The 23,469-nt window shown below is 53.1% G+C and overlaps 8 protein-coding genes across 8 annotated transcripts; 5 read left to right on the forward strand and 3 right to left on the reverse strand.

Annotated features, from left to right (window-relative positions):
* Positions 1 to 386: 386 nt before the first annotated feature.
* Positions 387 to 2,057, forward strand: DACRYDRAFT_57265 (glycoside hydrolase family 16 protein; the record flags this gene model as incomplete). Its single annotated transcript, XM_040775427.1, has 3 exons — positions 387 to 981; positions 1,030 to 1,733; positions 1,785 to 2,057. The coding sequence occupies 3 exons, from the start codon at positions 387 to 389 to the stop codon at positions 2,055 to 2,057; spliced, it is 1,572 nt and encodes a 523-aa protein (XP_040625499.1).
* Positions 2,058 to 2,157: 100 nt separating this feature from the next.
* Positions 2,158 to 6,512, forward strand: DACRYDRAFT_110513 (uncharacterized protein; the record flags this gene model as incomplete). The annotated part of the gene is made up of 7 exons (XM_040769067.1): positions 2,158 to 2,485; positions 3,205 to 3,777; positions 4,547 to 5,242; positions 5,907 to 5,973; positions 6,036 to 6,127; positions 6,183 to 6,398; positions 6,451 to 6,512. 7 exons carry the CDS (start codon positions 2,158 to 2,160, stop codon positions 6,510 to 6,512), a joined length of 2,034 nt encoding a protein of 677 aa, XP_040625500.1.
* Positions 6,513 to 6,991: 479 nt separating this feature from the next.
* Positions 6,992 to 8,634, reverse strand: DACRYDRAFT_101697 (MFS general substrate transporter; the record flags this gene model as incomplete). Its single annotated transcript, XM_040767579.1, has 4 exons — positions 6,992 to 7,692; positions 7,743 to 8,018; positions 8,076 to 8,382; positions 8,435 to 8,634. 4 exons carry the CDS (start codon positions 8,632 to 8,634, stop codon positions 7,093 to 7,095), a joined length of 1,383 nt encoding a protein of 460 aa, XP_040625501.1. The 3' UTR covers positions 6,992 to 7,092.
* Positions 8,635 to 8,812: 178 nt separating this feature from the next.
* Positions 8,813 to 9,380, reverse strand: DACRYDRAFT_24217 (uncharacterized protein). Its single transcript, XM_040773597.1, has 2 exons — positions 9,141 to 9,380; positions 8,813 to 9,093 (listed from the first exon to the last, which is right to left on the reverse strand). Exon 1 carries the CDS (start codon positions 9,371 to 9,373, stop codon positions 9,155 to 9,157), a length of 219 nt encoding a protein of 72 aa, XP_040625502.1. The 5' UTR covers positions 9,374 to 9,380; the 3' UTR covers positions 8,813 to 9,093; positions 9,141 to 9,154.
* Positions 9,381 to 11,928: 2,548 nt separating this feature from the next.
* Positions 11,929 to 13,656, reverse strand: DACRYDRAFT_118435 (uncharacterized protein; the record flags this gene model as incomplete). The annotated part of the gene is made up of 2 exons (XM_040770581.1): positions 11,929 to 13,126; positions 13,194 to 13,656. The coding sequence occupies 2 exons, from the start codon at positions 13,654 to 13,656 to the stop codon at positions 12,528 to 12,530; spliced, it is 1,062 nt and encodes a 353-aa protein (XP_040625503.1). The 3' UTR covers positions 11,929 to 12,527.
* Positions 13,657 to 14,778: 1,122 nt separating this feature from the next.
* On the forward strand, positions 14,779 to 16,018 carry DACRYDRAFT_24218 (uncharacterized protein). Its single transcript, XM_040773598.1, has 5 exons — positions 14,779 to 14,851; positions 14,910 to 15,145; positions 15,196 to 15,254; positions 15,306 to 15,562; positions 15,643 to 16,018. The coding sequence occupies exons 1-5, from the start codon at positions 14,839 to 14,841 to the stop codon at positions 15,945 to 15,947; spliced, it is 870 nt and encodes a 289-aa protein (XP_040625504.1). The 5' UTR covers positions 14,779 to 14,838; the 3' UTR covers positions 15,948 to 16,018.
* Positions 16,019 to 16,761: 743 nt separating this feature from the next.
* DACRYDRAFT_31374 (MFS general substrate transporter) lies at positions 16,762 to 18,017 on the forward strand (the record flags this gene model as incomplete). Its single annotated transcript, XM_040774347.1, has 4 exons — positions 16,762 to 16,853; positions 16,914 to 17,220; positions 17,277 to 17,552; positions 17,598 to 18,017. Coding segments are annotated over 4 exons (1,095 nt in total), but the record flags the coding sequence as incomplete, so codon positions are not given.
* Positions 18,018 to 19,666: 1,649 nt separating this feature from the next.
* Positions 19,667 to 21,985, forward strand: DACRYDRAFT_110518 (uncharacterized protein; the record flags this gene model as incomplete). Its single annotated transcript, XM_040769068.1, has 11 exons — positions 19,667 to 19,825; positions 19,933 to 20,196; positions 20,248 to 20,301; positions 20,353 to 20,454; positions 20,503 to 20,625; positions 20,669 to 20,683; positions 20,732 to 20,845; positions 20,896 to 21,093; positions 21,159 to 21,353; positions 21,401 to 21,476; positions 21,960 to 21,985. 11 exons carry the CDS (start codon positions 19,667 to 19,669, stop codon positions 21,983 to 21,985), a joined length of 1,326 nt encoding a protein of 441 aa, XP_040625506.1.
* Between the last annotated feature and the right edge of the window lie 1,484 nt (positions 21,986 to 23,469).

Consider the following 23,469-nt stretch of genomic DNA (forward strand, 5'->3'; position numbering starts at 1 on the left):
CTATGCACGTCCCGATATGGGCGAGGGGAGGGAGACAACCACACAGGGTGTGCTCACGGGTGCTATCGGTGGAGGTTTTGGACCGTATGCGGTACGTCTGCTCCTTATCATGTCGATCAACTCTAATATTAGCACAGTACGGTCAAGGCGCGCCCTACGCTTCAAACCAACCACCCCTAAACGCCCTCCCGATGGGGACGCGCGACTCTTACAGAGACAGCATGTACACCCTCCCCAACTCTCCCTACCCACAATACGCCGCTGCTGCCGGCGCACGAGGCTCCTTCGCTCCCTCCGAATCCGGGTACTCCGTTCTCTCATCAGACAAGGCCCTCCCCACCCCAGGTCAAGAACGCGGTATGCAAACAACCGTCGCCCCCGCGCCTATGTACCTCTGGGACGCGAAAGACCCAGATCTAGACGACGCGCTACACAATCCTGATCCGGAGATGGACAAACGCCTAGATCGACGATGGACGATCGCCTCCCTCCGCGGGTGGGTGAACATGACCATGTTACTCGTGCTCATCCTCGCCCTCCTCATGCTATTCATCGGCTACCCAGCGATATACTTCTTCTCCCAGCCCAAGATCGTACGCTCGGGGTTTAACCTGGGCGGGATAAACAGCACTGGTCAGGTACCGGATATTCCCGGGACCTGGCAGATGATCGATCCTTCCACTCCGAGCAGCGCGATGCAACACACTGGGTTCGATGGACAGCAATACGATCTCGTCTTCTCGGACGAGTTTGAGGTCGACGGGCGTACGTTCTACCCAGGGGACGACCCGTACTGGGAAGCGGTGAACCTTAATTACTGGGCGACGGTGGATTATGAGTGGTACGACCCCAGCGCGATCACGACCAAAGACGGGAAATTGGTGATCACCATGACCGAGGAGTTGATACATAATTTGAACTGGAAGAGCGGGATGCTTCAGAGCTGGAACAAGTTTTGCTTCACGACGGGATATGTTGAGGGTAAGTCCGAGTATTCGTGGGCAGAATGAGAACTGACGGTACCCGTAGTCATGGTATCCCTCCCCGGCTCGGGGGACGTACCGGGCTTCTGGCCAGGTGTGTGGATGATGGGCAACCTCGGTCGAGCAGGGTACGGCGCGTCCACGGAAGGCGTGTGGCCCTACACCTACGCAGCGTGCGACCTGGGCACCTACCCGAACCAGACTACCAAAGGGGGCGAACCGGCGATCACGAAGACCGACGGGGACCAATATAATGGCAACTACCTCTCCTTCCTCCCTGGGCAGAAACTCTCTGCCTGCACCTGCCCCGGCTCTGACCACCCAGGACCATCAGTCACCACCGGCCGCGGAGCACCAGAAATCGACATCCTCGAAGCTCAGGTCAACGTCTGGGAAAACCAGGGCTCCGTGTCCCAGTCCTACCAGGTCGCGCCGTTCAACGACTTCTACCAGTTTGACAACACCACCACGACGCTGTACAACAGTGCGCCTACGACGGTGTACAACGGGTACAGGGGGGGCGTGTACCAGCAGAGCGTGTCCGCGGTCACGCTCGTCAGTAACGCCAACTACAACAATAACCAGTACGGAGTGTTCGGCGTTGAGTTCTGGAGCAATCCGAGCAATAGAGGAGAGGGGTATGTAACCTGGGTCGCCGATGGACGGAGGACGTTCAACATGCCTGCTTCTGCTGTCGGCGCTGACCCGATTAGCGAAGTCTCCGAGCGGCTAGTGAGCGAGGAGCCTATGGTGCGTATCTCTCCCCTTTCCAAGTGCGGCAATCAGCTAACCCATTCCCAGAGCATGGTCATCAACTTTGGGATGTCCTCCGGTTTCCAAGGGCAAGATTTCACCCGGCTTCAATTCCCAGCGACGTTCTACGTCGAGTATATCCGCGTCTACCAACGAACTTCCGTCTCCGGCAACCCGGACTACCAGTCCTGTGACCCAGCTGCACACCCGACGCTGAACTATATCAACAGCCACTTGAACGCATACATGAACCCGAACTTGACGACGTGGGACGCGGCGGGGTACACTTTCCCCAGGAACAGCCAATTTGATGGCTGTTGAGCCTTACCTGCGCTGCCCCTCCAGGCACTGGAAGAGGCGCTGTACATCCCCCCCACCCCCCTTCGACTGTATTCTCCTCGCACGTCACTCACGGTCACTCATGTCTAAATCTCGTGGTTTCACTTCAGTCTCTCTCACAACCTCGCATACCGCCCTCTCACCCTCTCGCTCCCCAACCCTAGAGCTCAAGCCTGCCCTGAAGCAGTATATTCCCCGCGCACGCACCGCAACCGACGCCCTCCCTGTCACGCACAACGTACCCCTTGCCAGCAACCCCGCGCCCGCGCACCCTGACGACCGCGACCCTGCCTCTGTTTGGCCCTCGTTTCCCCCGGCCGATGTCCGATCCGCTCGGAGCGGCATGTCCAGGCGGCAGTTCAGCCCAAAGGTTATCCCGTTCCGGACTTGGCAGGTCGTTTGCCCATCTCGTACGGGTGGTTGTTGTCCTGCTTGCTGGCACTCTCTTCCCCTGTCTCTGTCTTGTTCCTCACCGTTGCACCACGTGACGTCCCCCTGGGCTGGGCTGTCTGATCTTTCCCTGACTTACGCACGGACAACACGGACACTACCTACCTAGGCTACCAATCTCTCCTTTTCGCTAAATGCAAAACCTCCGTGGCTGCCCAGACTTCGCCTACTAGCTCGTTAATTAACGTCCTCTTTCAACCGCTTGTATTCCTCTTTACCTTTCCCCCAACCCTTTTTATTATTCACTCATTCCCTTCTTTCTCGTCGTTTTCCACCCTTTTTTATCCCCTCTCGTCCAGCAGCCTAGCGCCTAGCACTGACCTCGCCGCTACTAGTCGGCCAGAGTCCGCTCGCTGCTGCCGGGAGAGATAGCAAGCCAAGTTTTCAAGTTTAACTACAAGCAATTTTTTTTCCTTTTTTATCATGGATCATTATGTGGATCATACGCATATACCCCATCGTCTACCATGTGTGTGTTTCGGTGGCTCATCCGTGTGTTTGGGTGTCGTATCGATCAGGGATAGCTGATCGATCACAGAACGAAAGTGAGGGAAGATCGTAGTCACGTGACCTGTCAAACCAGGAACAGTCACTGGCGCAGTAGACACGTTATTTCAGACCCAAACATTCCAAGCGCGTCTTTCGCTCGCCACGTACTTTTCGGGATAACATATGGCAGTGCTCACCAGGAAACGTACTCGAGAGGATGAACCGGTTGTCGAGGTCGAAGCAGGGGCATCACTCAAGCGCCCAAAACGCATCGTCCCTACCGATTCCTACGATGCTGTAGTACCTGCTATCCCGATCGAACCGACTGGCGTGCCTGATTCATCCACGATGTCGCCCGGAACGACGATGAAAGTCCTCTGCCTCCTTCGCGCCGTCAACGTCTCCGGCTCCAATCCATGCAACATGAAGCGTCTTGTGCAACTTGCGAGCTCAGACTTGGGATGGACGAACATCAAGACATATCTCCAGAGCGGCAACCTCGTTGCAGATGTGCCTTCCGATCTCAGTATGTTGGATGTCTCTGAGAGACTTCGACAGCTACTGGCGAGCAGCATGAAAGTGCACTGTGCGGTCATCACTCGCACCCTGGCAGAACTGGAGGACCTGATCTCTTCGTGTCCGTACGACACTTCGGATCTAACCAAAGTACATGGGTTCTTTCTTGATTCAGTCCCGAGTCCAGAAGCGTTAGACGCTCTGGAACTGAAATCCAAGAAAGACGATCGGTACACGTGGGACTCCGGTACGCAGCTGTACCTCCATTACCCGAACGGCGCAGGCCGGGCAGTTCTGAACAGTTCTATGCTGGAAAGGAGTTTGGGGATCCAGGGCACGAGTCGGAACTGGAGAAGTGTATTGGCGGTTCGTGCTCTCATGAAGAATTAGCGGGTTAGGGTTAGAGAAGTTCATCTTATACTCTGGCGGCGGCCTGCCGGTGACACACAGGATACGTACGGTGCACTGTCAGGTTGAAGACAGGGGCTTGCTGAATACACAACTTCTTGCTGCGATATGTGGGGACCCTTCCTAAGTTCTTTGATGGCCTGCGTTTCCTTTGCCGTCCTGATGCATTACACAACTTATCAGATCAATATCACCCTACCAGGAATTACGCGTCTTCCCTCCCGCGCTATCCACGACCCGAAAGGGACACGTATACGTATGCATCCAGTCACATCGGAAAACCCTTCCTCAACCGCGTGTCGGAAGCCACATATACTGCAGCGGTCAAATGAAAATAGGGGCAAGCCCACTGGCAAGAATACCAAGCCGGATTTCCTCAAGTACAGCCCATCATCAGTCCGAACATTGCAGGAAAGTACTTACGGGTAGCCCCCAATATTCCGGCACGAGGTCGAGATGCATGTGTCACCATGCCAGACGTGAGGCAGGATGATAAAAACACTCCAGTTTAACCAGCCAGCCCCGTAGTTCCCTGCCCAGTCTCCCCTTGACAAGATATCTCGGCTCTGTGACTACCAACCATTCGCTAATGTGTGTATGACCCACAGCTGGGCTCAGCTCCAAGCGATATGGGGTTCCTCAAGCATGTGGGCACCGAAGACAGACGAGCTCATCTTTCTTTGTCATTGTGTCCGGCCCGCCGCCGTCGGCCACACAGATCCCTCTCGTTGGTTTGGTCGATACTCAGCCACACAGCTGGCTGCCTCAAAGGCAACACCTTCGGTCGGCCAGTTCGAATCGAGCGTGCCCAAGATCGCTCAAGCTGAGGAGACCATCCAACAAGCGCACTGGATCTTGCATCGGTGGTGATGCCCCGCATGAGACTGTCAACCCAGCGGTCACTTCCGATGAGGGTCGGACCGTGGCTGTCACCAAGATAGCAAAAAGCTTGTCCCGCACATTTGACAATAACGAGGCACTGTCCGCCTCGACAGCAACTCCTCCGGACGGCCAGTCCGAGCCGAACAGGCGCAGTGCTAAGAATATCGCTCGGCTTCTCCTTCTGGTCAAATGTGGTCGACAGGTTGTTGGCTACCTTGGTGACATTCTCGGTGCCAGGAGTGAGCTCGCGCTTCAGATCCTCACGCGGGGCCTCACTGCCGATTTGAGACGTTTCCTGAATGGCTTCCGTAGCCTACGCTCCGCAGCTGCTCTCCTGCATAAGACCGAGGAGGCAATTGAGAGGCTGCAACGCCTTAACATCCGGAGAAGTGGAAAGGAGAATGGGAGCGGACAAGCAGCAAGTCTGCTTGTACCCAAAATTCTGATGCACTTCTCGAGAATGTCAAGCTTTTTGAGCGCCATTTCAAGTACACAAAGTACCGGCTGGAGAGGATGGACAGCTTGCTGAAAAAAGAGCAACGCAGGAGGAACAATGCACAAGAGCGAGTTGAGATCCCCGAGCATGCCGAATATGTTTTTCATTCTTCTCCTTGAACGTCCATAGAGTCCAGTCTGCGTATGCAATGTCGCGGTGGTGGTGGTGGTGATGGCACAGGCAGTGCCACGTCACTTCTTATCACCCGGCATCGGGCAGCATCGGCCCGATGCGCCGTTTAAGCGTTCATTTTCTCTGCGCACTAGCGCCCACAGAGTGCTCTTCACAATAAGAGCACCAAATCAACCTGAATTCCTATGCCTAACAAACTTGAGGAACTCCCCACATCTGTACCGGCCCTCGCTTCAACACCGCGGGTCATCCTTCACCGTCAACTATCTCCCTTTCCCCGTCACTTTAATCTGACGCGGAGCAGGGCACATACTACCTGTCCTGATATCCACATGGACACTATCAATTATTCTCTTGCACGAACTCTACATGAGTGGGAGATGGAGCAGTTGGACAGGCGGATTAGGTGTGTGTTTTTGTTGATTTGTGCGCTGGAAGTTACTGACCCTATCCTCTAGTGGTCCTTGCAGCGTTCTGCAATATCGCTGGTCTTGTTTTCTCCTTCGCCTTCAGTTACAAGCATCGGTAAGCCTGTTGCTTTGAGTGCTCGCTGACATGTACTAACCCATTGTTTCCCTCGTTCGCAGATTACAAGTCGCAGCGGGGGAGAAACGCGCAACAGATCGCGTAGAACTCTTAACGGTGTCCCTCTGCTCCCTTCTGAGCGGGGTATGGTGGAGTACGTCCCACATCTCTATCCAGTCTTTCCACATGTACTGAAACTCCAAACCCAGTCGCATTTGCTAGCACGAAGTTCATCGAGTCCGCATGTTTGTCTGAACCACCCCGTGGGGCCTGGCTCTCCCAGCTCCGGGAATTGGCGCAGCTTCCATGGGGTCTGATTTTTGACCGGGTTGCCGGATGGCTTTCAGGGGAGGACATTGGCCTCGAGGATGCATGTCGCGTTCCAATTCTCACGCTGCGCCTCTCCTGGGTCAACGCGGTTACCTGTACGTAGCTTGCACCATTGTTCTCAGTGGTGACTCACTCACGTTGCGATAGTATGGCTGAGCAACCTCATTGTAACGGTTCAAGTTTTCCGTCGTCAGGCTGTTAGGGCATGATATGGGTACAAACGGGTGGATTCGGATGCGACATGATGGATGTGTTGGTGTATGTGCACACCGGTGGCAATGAATCGTATCTGACTTCCGTATTTCATCAGAGTGCCTGTAATTGTTTACCAAGATGTGTGATTGACACCAAACATGCACTGTGATATCTCTCACATGCAGCACGATGTGTAGCATACAGGTGAAGAAGGCTCTGGAAATTGTACTTAGTACCTGCACAGACGCTCTGTATGCGAGATACGATAGCAATCTGCACAGTGTAGATGTACGTTACCGGAGGCCTATGCTTGATTCACAGAGCAATATAGCAACGTGTACAGCGGCATTTACGGCTCACACGCAGGCCGTTTCCACTGACGATAACCGCAACAGGTTGCGCGACCAGATCAACGCCGCACTGAGCTGTCCGTAGGTCTATCAACACTTCTCAACGATTATTGAACTTTACTCCTCAGGTAGGAAAGACTTTTATTGACTACACAAACAGTTTGAACTGAACTAGTTGCACGTCAACAGCTAACAACGATCTTGGCCATGTCGCCCGAGCTTCCCCCTCCTAGATAGAATCCTATCACGCTTCCATTGCAGAGGCATGGCGTCTCCGAACATGACTCGCCACACCGGACAGAACACTGAACACCGCTGTGCCCATCATCATCCCACCAACAAAAAGGGTGACCTTACCAAATCCGTGGCTTCCAAACTTGGATATCATTCCTGCATTGCTAGGATCGAAGAGTGAAGCGGCGATCACGGGTCCAACAATGGCTGCCACGCCCTTGACTGCCGCGAATGAGCCAAAGATTGCACTAGATGTCGGTGATGAAGGGCCGACGATGTCGATTGTCACGGGCGATACGATCGAGTTGAAGCCTCCAGCCATGGTGCCAAAAATCACGACGAACACGAAGACCAACCCAAGATTATTGGCGAAACCCCAGACCAAATAGGCTGCAAAGGCGGATCCTAGGGCAGAAAACGTCATAACTCGCGAGTAGGGCATCCGGTCGCACATCCACCCAATGAGTACTTGCCCAATGACACAAAACACGTTGAATACCGAGAGAACGAGTTGACCATCCAGCGGTGAAACTCCCAGCAAATTTGTGTACGTTGGTATGTACAAGTTGACGGGGAAGTACGCAAGGGATTGGACGAGGATCGTCAGGCCCTTCCAATTGTCAGCCACAAGGCACGCCTTGTTGAGATAAACCTACGTACGACCGTAGCAAAAATAGGACTCTTTAGATACGAGAGATCGATTGGTGCACTCCTTGCCTGCCTGACCGTAATGAGTGGTAATCGGGGCTTCATGAACAAAATCGCGATCGCGGTGAATACGGCGAAGGCGAGCGCCCAAAGCCGCAGGGTCCATCGGAAGCCGACTCGTTCCAGAAGCAAGCCGACTAGAGGGGGAAATGCAGCACCGCCAATTCCGGTGCCGCTCTGTATGATCCCGCCGGCAAGACCACGTCGCTCTACGAACCACTCATAGAGCTACAAACGGCACATCCAGTCAGGGAAGATATGGGAGATCACAAGATCACGACTTACCCACAGAAACACAGGCGTGTACAAGATCCCACATGAGATCCCGACGAGTACGCCTTGAAGGATGATCAACTGCCAAACAGCAGTAGCAAAACTCGACAACAAGAAACTTCCGGTCCCGAGAAGCAGAGCTCCCCATTGCATAGGACGAATCCATCTAGGATGACGTCCCATGAACGCGGGCATGAACATTCCAGACATGTACGGGATAGCCAGGCTAGTGGTGCCAATCGCGGAGAGGGTGGATAAGGACGCGCCTCGAAAGGGTGAGTCAGGTGACGAGGCATAGTAGGTCTGGAAAATGCCATATCTGACATTGAGATGATGAGCGTTTAGGTTCGGGAGAGAAATAGAGGACAAACATGAACGCAAATCCCCAGACGAATGTTTCCATGAGGAAGGCTGAAAAGACAAAAAGCCAGGCATCGCGCCCTCTGTCGACAGGCGCTAGATCCGAAGCCAAGGTCTCCTGCACGGACTGGACCACTTCTGTAGTTGGAGTTGTTGGCAGGCCTTCATCCTTGAGCGGAGGAATGTTCTGAAGTTCGATGTTTTCTGACATCCTACAAGCTGACGTCCTACAGGAAAGAACGGAAGATAGAACTCGGGCCCGACCGTGTGCATCTTGTCCACGTTTATCGAAAATTATGGGCAGCTGACTGAATCTGGCCGAACTCCTCGGTCATATTTTGGGGTAATGTGGCTGTGCATTGTAAGTATTTATACCCAAAATATTGTGGCCATATTGCGATGTACGATTGCCAACGGGGTATTGTCCCCAACCAATGCAGAAAGGTTGCGCCAAACCTGGTATTTACATAAGTCCCCCGAGAGAGAGGTCGCATCTATACCACAATGTATTGGCCTTCACATCTTCTACCGGTTTCCTTCATCGGGCCGTGCCAGGGTCTTAATAGCCCCGGGCATTCGCTCCGAAAGCCGAAAGACAAGCGCCCTGTATCCAACTTGATCCGGATGTCCATTCCTGCCTTCTTACAGCCAACAATAGATCCTTATGCACCTGCAATACGGATTAACTAGAATATCTCCTCTCAGAGACAGACATACGTTGGGAGGGAGTCCTAGTCTTGAGGCACCCAGATTGCGACCATCTTGCCCATGAATCCCTTCAAAGTTGTATTCACATTAGGCCTGGCCGAAATGCTCAGACGGAGTGCCTCTGGGATTTCTCGACGAAGAAGCCCTGATTGTCCGTAGTAAGGATGAAGTCGGCGCGATTCATTCACATGGTCGAAGGCACATATGTCGGCACGCCATGCCTTCCCAATACGGAAAGGCATGGGTTTGTCTTCGTGTGCCGCGAAGATGGGAGACGAACGAATCACAACACTCGAATGCGGACGTCTCTGACTGCTTCTACGGTCGATGTCGTCCCTCACGAGAGGTGAAGAGACTCTCAGTCCGGCACAGAGCAAGCTCGCTGTGGGCGTAGAGGCCATATAGGAAAACAGACCGGCAGGGACGGCAGTGGAGTGGCCACTCGTCTCGCGAACGCCGTCCAGGCACGCATCGCATGAGCTCCAAATGAGCGCAGCAGACAGTGTTGATTGCATCTACGAGCAAGATCATGAGAGAGGGGACGCACGGAATCAGGATAATGTTACGCACTATGGGTCATTGTCGACTGTGCACCCACCGAATCCCGCGATCTGCACACCTACGTGATACCCCATTTGGATCTCAAGCGCTTGATGTCCTACTCGCGGGCGAATCCATAGGAGCTCACGACCAGCACGTGTTCGAAGGCCTCATCACGCAGTGATCGTATGGATGCCAGAGACACGGATCCGATGTCCGTCGATAGCCTGAGAAGGTCGGGGACTGAAAGGGATCAAGGGAAAAGTACTTCGAGAAAGCAGATTAGTTATGCATTTCATATATGTAACAACCCGACCCACCCGTTCAGCAGCATCTTCGCTGGCAATTGTGCATCTCTCAGATTTGACGTGACCAATGACGATAGCTGGTACACGTAGATCATCGTGGTGTTTGACCGCACTGGTGCTGCACTTCGTTAGGTGATCACGTTGATATCCACAGGTAGTAGAGCGTGTACATAGCGACTGTCCTGAGCTTGGAGGTGTCTGTGAAGGGGATGATGGTCGTTATCTGGGGCGTGCGCAGGATAACAGACAAACGCGTCACGCGTGTGGCCCTTATCACCGAAACGACTACACACTGACCACCATCTGACCATTGAAAACGCATCAAAATATGGTTCTGTGATGGGGCGCTGTGACCTACGTGCCTATGACTAGTCTAACAACGTGACTAACCGCAAGACTGTCGACACCCTGGCGTGCAACTGATGGGTCAAGCGATGGGGCATTAAACGAGAGGCATGGCATGAAACCCGGTTCATGCTACATCATCTTGTGCAAATCGAAAACAAAACAGATACAGGTTATGCTAATTTGAAGTGCGTCGTTTTCTCTTTCCGCATCTCACGCTTCTATTCCCGCCACGTGCCGTCTACGAGTATGACTCACTACGCCCGATAGCATGGCCCATCTTCCCAAACCCATGATTATCGAACTTGAACATCATCTCTGATTTGCTTAGGTCGAAGATCGCCCGGGCGGTGATGCACCCGAAGATCTCCCTCGAGGTTGGGGATGAATAGCCGACAATGTCGCTCGTTGCCAGGGGACAATCGAGTTGAACCCATCCAGCTCCGAAGATGAAGACAAAAAGGAAGACCATTGAAACCCCGAGGCTGTTGGCGGATCCCCTGCACAGGTAGGCGGCCAGTGCTGAACCTTGCGCGCAGAACATCGTCACTGCGGAATAGGGCATGCAATCCCATCCCCATCCAACAACACTTGGCTGGTGACGCAGAACAGGTTGAACACAAAGAGGACGGCCTGACTACACGTATCCAGCGGCGGAAGTCTGAACAGACTCGTAGTGGGCATGTACAGGTTAACAGGGAAGTACTCGAGGAACTGGCCGAGGATCGTCAGCCCTTCTGATCTCAGTACGGGACACCTTGTGCAATAGACCCTCGGACAACAGAAGCCAATATCCGACTTCTAAGATACGCCAGCTGGAGAGGAGCGGTCCTTGCCTGCCTCACAGCCGGAAGTTGGAACGGGCAACCGCGGCTTCATAACGCATATCCCAACCCGGGTCTGTCGCTTTCGCCGTATTCACCAGATCCGGAGCGTCCATCTGATCCAGACACGCCGCCAAGCGCATTCCCAAACCTCCCAATAACAAAGCATGCCGTATCCAGTCCGAGCGCCCCACTGCAAGATCCTGGGGCTTGAAGGCGGGGAAGATCAGTCCCCTCAGGCTCATATAGGCAGTGCTAGCTGAGAGCACTTGTGCAGAGGGAGGAACCGCGGAAAGACGAGTCAGGCAAGCTGGGAAAGCGTCCGACGTTTAGAAGACGCCCTTCGGGGCCGGAGTACAGCAACAGGGAAAGAAGGGGGAGAGAAGAGAAGGGCCGGGGTCATGAACGCGAGCCGGCGCCCTCAGGAGTCCATCTTCCGATCTATTCATGTGAGCGCGGCGCGTACGAATAAGGCGCCGAGGCCTTTCGACAACCGCGGGGGCAAGACCTGAAGCTGGTGTTTCCTGTCCTGACTGCGACTGCGACTGCGACTGCGACTGCGACTTGGACTGAGACTGCAAACGCATCCCTGCAGCTGGCTGGGATCCATCCTTAGTCGCAAAAACCTGGCTCGACGATTCCTGACATCTCCCGTTAAGCCAGCGAGGTAAGAGTACTGGTATGCATCTGCCTCGTAGAGCGGATCAACAGAGGACGTATGATAACCCCCAGTTGGTGAGTATGAGTATGAACGACGACGTGAATATCATGATTCGGGGACATACTTCCCGCGGCCCGCACCCCGATCAGCGGAACAACTCGGGAAAACCTTTCACCCAAACCGACCCGAGAACCCTCAGAAGCAGGGCGCAGGCGTACGAAGGATAGGAAAGATAGGAAAGCTGATCGTTCGTTCGTTCATTCGTAGGATACGGTCGTCCTTTTCGCAAACATGACACGCATTGTACTAGTACCCAACGCTAGTAGCCTAAGCCCCCCAGCCCGAAGATTGATATTGAAGTGAAGAATGAAGAGTGAAGAAAAGAACACGCGTAAGAGGACTAAGAGCAAGAAACAGGAAAGAGAGTAAAAGAGTAAAAGAGAAGAGTACTGATACCTTGTCCATTTCTGCATTCCCCATCCACTTCCTTTTCCTTCGTTTTCGTTTGATATTTTCCGCATTCCTATCCGTATCCTCATTCGCACGCGTCTGCACTCCCGGGCCTTGGGCCCAGGGTTGCAGATCCGTTTTCAATTTCGTTCCCTCCCCACCTCTCGCATCAATATAACCAGAAGAAGAACCCCCACGCCCGTCCCTGATCCCAAGTCCAGCCCAGCCCAGGGAAGTGAGAGCAGACCAGAGCAGAAAAGAAAACGGCCTATGTCTCCTGCTCTTCCGGCGCCGGGTTCGGCTGATCCCTCTCCCTCTCCCCACCCCCACCCCCACCACCACCAGCAGGAGCATCCTGAGCCTTCTTCCCCCCTTTCTTCCCGTTCGTCTTCTCCGGACTCTGTACCGGTGGAGGGTACCTTCTCCCTCCAGGCGGGGGCGGGGGCGGGTAGCCAGGTGTGAACCCATACGCTGCCCCGGGCACATGAGGGTACGCGTACCCCGGCGGAGGGGGTGGGAAAGCCCCTATAGGTCCATAGGCATACAACGGTGTCGGCCCTTCTAACCCGCCTCGTCCTTTTCCCGGTCCGGTCCTCGCTGCTCCCGCCCCCGCCCCCGCGCCAGACCCAGCATGAGCACCAGCACCAGACCGGTGGATCGTCGCCCCACTCGCTACGTCCGCCAGGTTGGTAGAAGCGACTGCGCGCCGATCGGCTTCCCGATCCTCCTCGGACATGCTAAGTAGTGCTCGGTTCTTCTTCCCTGGACCGCGTCGGCGGGGAGGGCCGATCTCGTACCTGCAGTCGAGTTCGCGGGTTATACACTGGCCGCAGGAGGGTCGTTCGCCGTCGCATTTCAATTTCCGGCCTGTGCGTAAGTTAGCATATGGAAGATGGGAGACGTGGAAGGGAAGAGAGGAAGAAGGGTGACGCACGACGACAGAAATCACAAGCTACGTCAGTCTTCTTCGCTGCTTTCCGAGGTTCTCGCTCTTCCCCATCGGCATACGGCCCCGTGCTCGCGCGTCTCTGTGATCCCCCGCCTGGGGAACGCATCGCTCCTGTTGTAGGTGGGTAGTCACCCGGTGCTCCAGGGGTGAAGTAGTGCGGGAAAGGGGGTATTCCGTAGGGCATTGGTGGTAGTGGTGGAGGGAGTGGGTTTGAGGGGTCGCCACCCTGTGCTGGGTCTGGTTGAGGAAGTGGATAAGGGTAGAAAGCGCCTTCTGTTCCTGGGGGGAATGACCATCCTGGATGAGGAGGATAAGCGCCTACGCCTGGAGGAGGGAAAGGGTAGTGTGCTGAGAGGTGAGGAGGTTGAGGAGGGGGGTTATTGGCTGTGTTGGGGTTGCCGTGGTTGTTGTTGTTATTGTTGGTGGTGTTGGCGTTGGAGGATGCCATGGATGACGATGAGGATGACGGGAGGTGAGCTTGAGAGCGGAACGGAGGGAGTTTTTAGGGGGAGATTGATGAACGGAGATGATGAAGGGGAGAATGTGTGAATGGAAGGAAAGAGGCGTGGGAGCGCGGCTAATAAAGGGGAATAGCTATATAAGGGAGGAGTGGCGAAGCAAGGGTGAGAGAAGCAAGGGGGGATTGATGGGGATGATACGCGATGGTAAATTGATAAGGGTGGAGGGAAGAAAGGGGAGTGAACGACGTGAGGGTTAAAGACGATGAGGTTGAGGTGGCGTTCAACACTGCGAGGAGAGGCATGTCACATCCCCGAATTGGCTTATATACTCATCCGATCACTCCTCTATCCACCATCATGAGTCAATCGCTCATTCACACAGAAGGGAACGGCCCCCTTAACCCCTATTCACCAACCCACAACGTTCAACGCAACATCCAACTTCCCCACCGTCCTTTCATATAATACTCCCACCACCTCTCCCGCGGCACAAAAAGGACGCAGCAAAGAACGGGACGAGACAGTGAGCAGATAGACTCTGTCCCCTTCCCCCCTTCCCTCCTTCCCTCCCCTTCCACCCCCCCTTCACCCCCCTTACCCGAAATGGAACACACTTCAAACTCCGACACAGACTGGCGGGCCCAGCGTATCGCCTCCTCCAAAGCAAGACATGCCCCCTCGTCTTCGGCCCTTATCCACTCTCTCTTCGTCCCTCCTGCCTTCCCTGTCTTGCACCTCGCGCTCCTTCTCGCACTTACGCTCGCACGCCATCCCCGCGGACCGGGAATCTTCCGCACCCACACAGCCACTCGGGGGATCTTCGTCTCCGACCAAGTAGAGTAGCCTGAACGTATCACCCCTTCGTACTTCCCTTCGAACAAACAAGAAAGGCGGGGTACTCTAACCTCCAAATAGGATACCCATCCAATAATAGCATATTCGTGGCATCACACCAATGGTCAAACCCAGTCTGCACACATAGTAGTGTATATGAGATATGGATGACTCGGCCCGGCACCTCTTCAAGCCGGTATTCGTCAGGGTAAGGGCTGGCGTGACCCGGCGGCCAATCCTATACGCGCGGGCTCGCTGGAGGGTACATATACTCCCACTCCCAGCGCTGGTCCAGCTAACTAGCACCAGCACCAGCACTGGCTCTTCTTCGCAGGATGACCTGGTCTCGTACGCTCCTCCCTCCCTCCCAGCGTTCTGCGCTCCGCTAACAAACCCCGCGTGGCAGGTCTCCTCCGTTTCCTCCCTCCGAACTCTACCACCCCTCTCCTCGGCGAGCCAGTCAACGAAGCGCAAGATGTAGGGCTCGCGACGCTCAACGGGGAGGAAGTGAAAGTTGCTGTCTTTTCGGGGAGTAGCGTCCTTTCCCCTGGGGAGAAGACGGGGAGGGTGGAGGTTGTGGAGAGGCTGTTGAGCCCGCTTGCGATGGAGGAAGTGGGCACGATTAGGTGTATAGGACTTAATGTGCGTTATGCGCTTGTTTCTGATGGAGGAGCTCACTCCGTGTTGGATAGTACATCAAGCACGCGCAGGAAGCTGGGATGCCCTTGCCCAAAGTCCCCGTTCTCTTCCTGTACGCCCTCCCTCTCATTCCCAACCCCCCTCCCCCCCTCACCTCTCCCAGGAAACCCTCCACAGCGCTCTCCGACCCCTACCCTTCCCCAACTCCCATCCCCCGCCCTTTCGTAAAGGACGACGCAGCGGATTACGAGTCCGAGCTGTGTGTCGTCATCGGCCAGAAATGTAGGGACGTCTCGGAGCAGGAAGCGATGGGTTATGTGCTTGGGTATACGGCGAGTAATGATGTGAGCTCGAGGGTTGCACAGCTTGAGCAGAGCCAGTGGTGTTATGGAAAGGGGCAGGATGGGGCTTGTCCGATTGGTGTGTCCCTCTCCCACTCTACCCAACCTCTACCCCATCCCCCATCCTCTATCCCCTAGGAAGCTAACCTCCCCTCGTAGGCCCAACGATCGTCTCCACCAACGCGATCCCCGACTACACCCAGCTCCACATGCGCGGCCTACTGAACAACACCCTGGTCCAAAGCACAAAACTAGACGACCTGATCTTCTCCATCCCTCAAATCATCGCCTTCCTCTCGAAAGGCACGACCCTCCTCCCGGGAACGTTGATCCTCACCGGTACTCCGGCGGGCATTGGTTGGGCTATGAACCCCAAGGGGACCCTTAAGGATGGAGACGAGTTCAAGGTGGAGATCTTGCCGCTTGTGGGGACGTTGGTCAATAGGATCGAGTTTGAGAAATGAGCTCTGGGATCGGTGGGAATAAGTATATAAGGTTGTATGTCAGTTAAGGAAGGGAATGAGCAATGTTGACCGTGTGCGTATGTGACAAACTGTGTGAGCGTTGAAAGTGCTTCACGTTGTTCGGTGATAAAACAGTACCGGACAAAAATAGTGACGCGGCCCTTCACGCGATTTCGGTGAGAAATCCCTATCGGAGATAATGCACGGTCTTCAGTCCCGTTTTGTACAATTTCGAAGACTACAACAGGCATCCGGATAATTATTTCCACAGAAGAATAGTTCTGATGAGCTAGTTCCGAGAATATGAACAAGGAATCGCTCCCAAGTTACCGATGAAAACTGCTTTGCTGAGGGCGCCATTTTGAGCCCTCCGCATGGTAAACATGCGAAGAGACACCTCCTCATAGCCAAGATAGCAACGCATTTTGGGTGAGATAACCCATTTTTTATGCTTAAATTTGATTATCAAAAACCATATGTACCCTCTACTGGGTCTCTGGCATGAGACTTTAGTCCTGGAAATGCAGGAAAGTGCACTCGAGAGCGTGCATTATCTCCGTTAGGGATTTCTCACCTAAATCGTTTGTCCGGTACTGTATATACACCGAACACAGCCACCCATTTCCCTTTATGCTGACGCTTGTCAAAGCCTTTGTCAGCCCGCTTTTTGCTGGCGCGGCAGGTAGGTTTCCACCGTTCCCTATGCCAGTAGTATAGGATGTCAGACACGATCGAACTCCAGCCCATTCCTGCAAAGGCCGAACCGCAACCAACTACAGAAACAGTCCAACCCGTGCAGGAAACGTTAGTCTCCTCCCTTGCCCCCGTTGACAAAGGCCGCGATGCATGGCTCTTCGTCCTCGCGGCGTTCATGACCGAAACCTTTGTCTGGGGGTTCGCATTCATGTTCGTCCCTTTCCCTTCGAGTAACCCTCCTTCTAAGCCCACCCGATGCCCATACTATAGATACGGCGTCTTCCAGAACTACTACGCCTCCTCCCCAGACTCTCCTTTCCGCGGCGCATCTCTCTCCGCTCTCTCAGCAATCGGCACAACAGGGCTCGCAGTCCCCTACATATCCGGGCTGATCCTCCCCGCATTTATGGCCCGGCATCCGAGGTGGATCCGGTGTATGCAATGGCTTGCGCTGGGGTTGGGAACTGGAAGCTTCGTCCTATCCAGCTTTGCGAACTCTATTTGGCAGTTGATCATCCTCCAAGGCGTACTGGTCGGCATCTCGTGCGGTATCCTATACACACCAGTCATTTTATGGGTAAGTGCTTCTTTGCTTTTCCGCCGTAGTTGATGTTCGGCCTGATACGAGCATAGCTGTACGAATGGTTCGTCGAGCGTCGTGGGCTCGCAGGCGGGATCTTACAAAGCGGCACCGGGATCGGCGGTGCCGCCTTCCCGCCCCTAATCGGGTTGCTTCTCGAAACAGTCGGGTTCAGGTGGACACTCCGCATCTGGGCAGTCGCGTTCGCGATATTTACTGGGATCGCGATATGTTTCATGAAACCCCGATTACCGATCCCTGCTGTCGCCCAGGCACGTAGCGCACCTATCGATCTCTCATATCTAAAGAACCCGATATTCGCTGCTGTCGTAAGTCACTCACGCCAGACGTGACTAGACGCTGACACAAGGAAGGGACTGACGATCCTTGTCCAATCGCTGGCGTACTTTCCCGTCAACTTATACATGCCGACGTACACCAGCCTGCTCGGACTTCCCCCGCTGGACGGCCAGCTCGTGCTCTCCGTCTTTAACCTCTTCTGTGTTATTGGCCAGGTGCTGATCGGATGGATGTGCGACCGCATGCCCTATTCCCGGGTGATGATGTTCTCCGCCCTAGGCTCGGCGTTTGCCGCATACCTTCTCTGGGGATTCGCCAATAGCCTTGGCCTGGTCTTCCTCTTCGTCGTCATCTTCGGTACCACCGCTGGAGGCTTCAACTCGATCGTACCCCCAGCGACGGGGGACATCGTCGGACCCTCATCCCCAACCTCAAGTGCGATCTTCGGTTCCTTCGCAGCAGTCAAAGGCATAGCAGCAATCATCGGGCCCATCATCGCCGCGTCGCTGTTTGATCCAAGCAACTCGGGAACGATAAGCAAGTTCGGAAGTCATGGGTTTGGGAAGGTTACCCTCTTTGTAGGAGGGATGATGATGGCCACTGCGGCGTTTAGCGTCCTGTCGGGCGTGGCTAGTCATTCTCGCAGGCGACACGCAGCTGGGATAGAAGCATGATAAAAGCAAGGGAGGCCTCAACTTATCTCGGGGCCCCACATGGTCTGTATCGTTTGTCCCATGTGGACTTACGACACGGTCTAGTATTAAACATTTTGGAATCCAACACACATTTATTCATACCTCTTTCAGCGCCATCTAGAGGGAAACTGCCATCACTGTTTGGGATAATGAAGCGAACATAAGAAAACCCATTGGACTTCCTATGGTGCAAGATCTTCGGATAGGAGATGGTCTGTGATCTTGCGTATGTGACACGCCTTGCGATTGTGGTATCATGGAGAGCCTCTTTGCCAGTGAACGGAATAGGCGAGGAACTACGGTAATGGCAGAGAACGGAGACACTTCCTGAGTTTTGCACCCCTTAGAGAGATGAGGTGCGGTGTTGTTTGATGGAGTTGAACGACTGAATCCCCCAGCTCGTGAGAGTAGTTCTTACCTGCGATCAAAACGCTGACAGTAGAAAGGGTATGGTAACTCCATGGTGTACTCTACACCTCCCAATGAGGCGTCAGGAGAAGGTCCGCTGGAGGGGGAGTCGACAGTGGTAGCCCGTGCGTTGTAGTAGGCAAAACCAGGCCTAATCGAGTGTTGCTTCCTGTAGGAGAGCCGCTCGGATGCCAAGTCGAGAGGTATGAGATGTGCTCAGAAGCCGGACGCAGCAATCCGAAGGGGGTTCGAGCTGAAAGGAGAAGTGGAACGGGCTGACTGAGACGATCGAGTGTGGTTTCCGAAGAATGAGAGGTCGAAACGAGACTCGGAACAGTCCAAGAGGCAGATAGGCTAAGGAGTGACTGTAAAGTAAAGCAGTAGTATTAGTTGTAAGATAAGAGATCACCCGTCTTGAACGAGTGCAGTCGAGAGTGAGTCAGAGAGAGGAGTCCGAGCGTCCCTATCCGAAGTATCCGAATCCGCCTATATACGTTCGGAGCGGTTCGGACCTTCGGACTACTACTAATCTATGTCTAATCTACATTACCTAATGCTATGTCTAGTTCACTTCTTGCTTCCAATAGTCCGGTCTGGCTGAGTTCAAGATGTCGTTTGAAGAGGTGTTCAAAGGTCAGATTTGAGCTTGAAACTCGAATGTGCAGCACATCTTGTGGGGGACTTGTTCAGTGACTGTCCTCAGTCACATGATTGTTGTTGAGGAATCTTCTGGAATGGCCTGATGAGTCACAGTGGGGGGTGGTTCAGATTGGTGGTTTGAGGTGGTCTTTCGAGTGGTGGTAGGCAGCAATATGGTGGTGTGAGCTTTGTTTGAGTCAGGGCCTACACGCAAAGGCCATTCAGTCATCAAGGAAGCATGGTCTAAACCTCAGGCCTTCAGACTTAGTTGATGGGACCTATTCCAACCCAGCATATAAAGAGAGGTGTGGTGGGACCTTTTGTATGCTGCTGCCTTATAATTTTTCTCTCTCTTGCCACCATCATCCCCTCATCTTGATTTTCCCCTGCTTGACTAAAACATGGCTCCCTCCAGCACTTGGGCTGCCTCTGGCAAGAAGCCTTCATCCACCAAGGCAAAACCCAAGGCTTCTTTGAACAAGAAGCCTGCTGCTGCAGATATGAAAAAAAGTTTGAGAGCTTGGAAGGCCTCCGGTAAGAAGACTTGGTCGAAGGAGTTGGTGAAATCCTCACATGACAAGTTGACTGATCCCAAGGAGGAGGATCCCCCTGCCATGCATCCCTTCCTTTTTCCTTAGTGTCCTTTCCTCTGCTGACTGTTGTGTAGACACCAGAGCCAGAGCCTGTGGCCAATCATCCAGCCTCAAATGCAAAGGCAGCATCCACACAGGTGACACCCTCAAAGAAGACATCTGCGCCCCCTTCAAAGACCTCGACTCCAAAGTTGAGAGTCTCTTCAACCAGATTGTCCACACAGATCGAGAAGGAGCTGGAGTTGCATGAGGAGCCTGAGGAGAAGCAAGAGCCTGAGACGGCCACTGAGGAGCGTGTCATAGAGGAGGGAGGTGAGGCCAATGATGAGTCACCAGAAGTAAGTTCCACCTTTGGCTAGTTGTGTGCCTCATACTAACCTGTTCCACAGGAAAGCCATGTTAAAGAGACCACTGTGGAGCCAATGGAGGGTGAAGAGGAGGGGGTAAATTTTCCACTGCATATATGTGCTTCTTTACTGATGTGGTTGCAATAGGAACAGCCCAGGAAGGGCCTCTCTGAGATCCTTGCCATGGTCCAACCCTTTGGTGGAGATCTCAATGCTTGGAGGGCAAATGGTGGCATGTCCAAGTTCTGGGTATGTCTTCCTTTTCAGTTTGAACTTCAGATCTAACTTCTTTGGCAGATTGAGCTTGTCAAGTTCATTTTGAGGCACAATAGGAAGAAATATTGGCAGGCCCTGCCTTCAACTGCAGTGTTGTTCATGGGTCCCACTTTCGAGATGCAATGGCACATGAGAATGGCTCATGTATTATCCCCTTTTGGGTTGCATTTTTCTAATTGTCTTGCAGGGGAATCAACTCATGGTAAAATTGCTGGTGTGAGGAGGGCTGTTGTACTTGCCCTTTGAGGAGTGGGTGGAGGGGGACAGGAAAGCTGTTGTGGGGAGGGACAATAAGCCTCCCTTTGACTCTGGGGCCCTCAGGCATCAGACGGAGCTTGAGGCCATTCTGGCCAGTAACAAGGAGGTATGCAGAGCATTTTCCCATTGTCAAACTGCTGACTGACATTTGAATAGCCAGACGAGAACCTCAAAGCTGTGATTGAAGCTGAGGAAAAGGCTTGGAATGCTCTGTCCACAACTGAGCAGGTGCAGCACCTACTCGCTGTGCAGACATACTGCCAAGCCAGTTTCAAAGGGAGTCCATTGCTTCCTGTTTCAAAGGTGGTGACTCCGATTCCCTCACCCAAGAAGGCAACCCCAGTGTGCTCACCTGTAAAGCCGGCTTCTGTCCTGGCTCTTCCAAAGATGACCATCATTGTGGAGATCCCAATTGGCAGTCCCAGTCAAGGGTCTCCATCTCTGCCGCTGCTTCTCTGCCTCCTTTGCCCTTGAAATCTCTGTCCATGGTCAAATCAACTCCTGCCCCTGATGACTCAAAGAAAGCCAGCAAGGTGCCAAAGAAGAAGCTCAGTGCAGCTCTCCTGGCTCTGGCTGCAGAAGCTGAGGTAGATCTGCTGCCCATGCCCAATGGTGTAAGTTGTTTTGAGTTGCTGGCCTTCTTTGTGCTGACTTGTTCTAGGTCCTCCAGTCCCACATGCTGGAAGCTCTCAAGGGCATGACTAAAGCCACTATGATGGCTGCCAAGTTTGATGCTGGTAAGTCTTCAAATCGGTGTTTGTATCTCAGCTGATGTCCTTTCAAAGCTCAATCCAGACCATCTTCATGGGGACTGTCTGTCCATCATGGATGTTTGCCTGTCACCAGTATGGCCAATCTCCTACTTTACAAAGGTGAAAGGTTTCAAGAACATAAGTGTTTCTCCTTTGTCGTTTTGAGCTCTGATTCTAACTTCAAATAGTTGTTCTGGGTTCTCTGCAAGAAGCCCATTCTGGTACATCTCCTTCTTATCCGTCTAGATCCTTTCTAACTTCTGTCTTAGTGTGACATGTGTGGCTCCAACAAGGAGGGCCAATGGTGCACCAGTGGATGGAATCACTCGGACATTGACTGGAAGGGCAAGCTGAAGCAGGTTGGTTGCTCCTGTGACTTGTGCAGGTGCAAGGGCTACAGTTGTAGCTTCCTTGTGCATGGTAAGTGTTTTTCCTGCCCATTCAAATTTTGATACTGATGTCAAACAGATAAGGAAACTGCTGGCAAAGGCTAAAAGGCTGCCAGTTTGAAATGCAAGGCAACAGTCGACGTAACTGGTGATGACTCAAAGAGGCCCAACAAGAGGGCAAAATCCAGTACCATGAAGATGGAAAGTGAACTGACATTCACAATTCTGGATGTGGTTGTGAGTACGGAGATGGCATGGAGGGATGTGGATTCTCTTGCATTCTTGAAGTATTCAGGCATGTTCTGTGAGTCTTTTGTTATTGTTTTTGGTACTTCTTCTAACATGTATCAAACAGTGCAGTGCCTTCACTGCCTCATCTGTGACTCCAAATGCCTACATGTCATGCACACCATCCTCAGTGAGAGCCTTTGCATTCTTCACTCTGACCTTAGGAAATCTGGCAAGATTGACAACAACTACTTCTCAGTTATGGTGTTGCCTTGGAATGCCTGTGAGGCTGCCAATGCCATCTATCATATCCAAAGGGGCAAGCCAATTCCAGTGGTTGACAAGGAGTTGCAAAAGGCCCAGGCAGCCTACCACCATTGTCACAATGACTCTGGCGAGAAGGGCAAGTCCTCCTGCCAGGCAGACAAGGGCAAGCAGCAGGCCAAATGTGAGTATCTCAGATTTGCATCCAGTTTCACTCAAACTGACTCTTGGAACAGAATCTTTCTTTTATCTTATTTTTCAAAGGTCTTGATTCAAGGTGTCAATATGGAGTTGTGGCTGGTATCAAGGGAGTGGGATTGTGGATAGAAATATCCTGACATGAGCATGTAAGTTAGTTAATGTGCAGATGAAAGAATTAGTGCTTGAAACAACCATGTGATTTCTCAAATGAGCATTCATATATGTATTCCGTATTGACAGAGATACACTTCTCAGTATGGGTATAGTGAAGTCCATTTCTGTCAGGGCACCAGCTCATCATTGGTCAAGAGACATGACTAAGCCTTTATGACATGGAAGTAGCTGGTATACCTTGGCATGTGCTGGAACCTGCTGGAAGGATTGGATGGTCAGGTGACCTGCTGTGCATGGCTGTGCATAACCTCATATGACCTCATCCTTGGTCATATGACCTGACCACCTGACTAGGCTGAGTAAGCAAGATGTTCTAGCAGGTTCCACCACAGAGGTATAAATATAAGGCCTACTCTGCCTGGGGACTGTCTCTTCAGACTTGGTCTCTTAGGATCATCCACAGGTACCTATACTGTAGATAGGTCTTAGTCATCAGGTCTACTCCACTTCCTTGTTGCCTGCTTAGGCTCTTGGCACTCTTAGGTGAGCAGACTTAGTCAGCCTGTGTTGCCCTAACATGGACATTGGCCAACTGTGGCACCATCTTCAATATGTGTTGGGACAATGGTGCACTGCCACTCTTGGTGCAAACTTGACAGACCAATAAAGGGCTTTATGTCAGGCATTGTGATATGTGAAACATAAGCACTGCATTAGGGCTTCTTGCCTTTGTAATGTCATGGATATCTCTGGATTGGGCAAATGACAGTGTAGGGCAGCCT

Source organism: Dacryopinax primogenitus, assembly GCF_000292625.1.
Source record: "Dacryopinax primogenitus strain DJM-731 SS1 chromosome Unknown DACRYscaffold_18, whole genome shotgun sequence".
In the NCBI taxonomy this organism is placed as follows: Eukaryota; Fungi; Basidiomycota; class Dacrymycetes; order Dacrymycetales; family Dacrymycetaceae; genus Dacryopinax; species Dacryopinax primogenitus.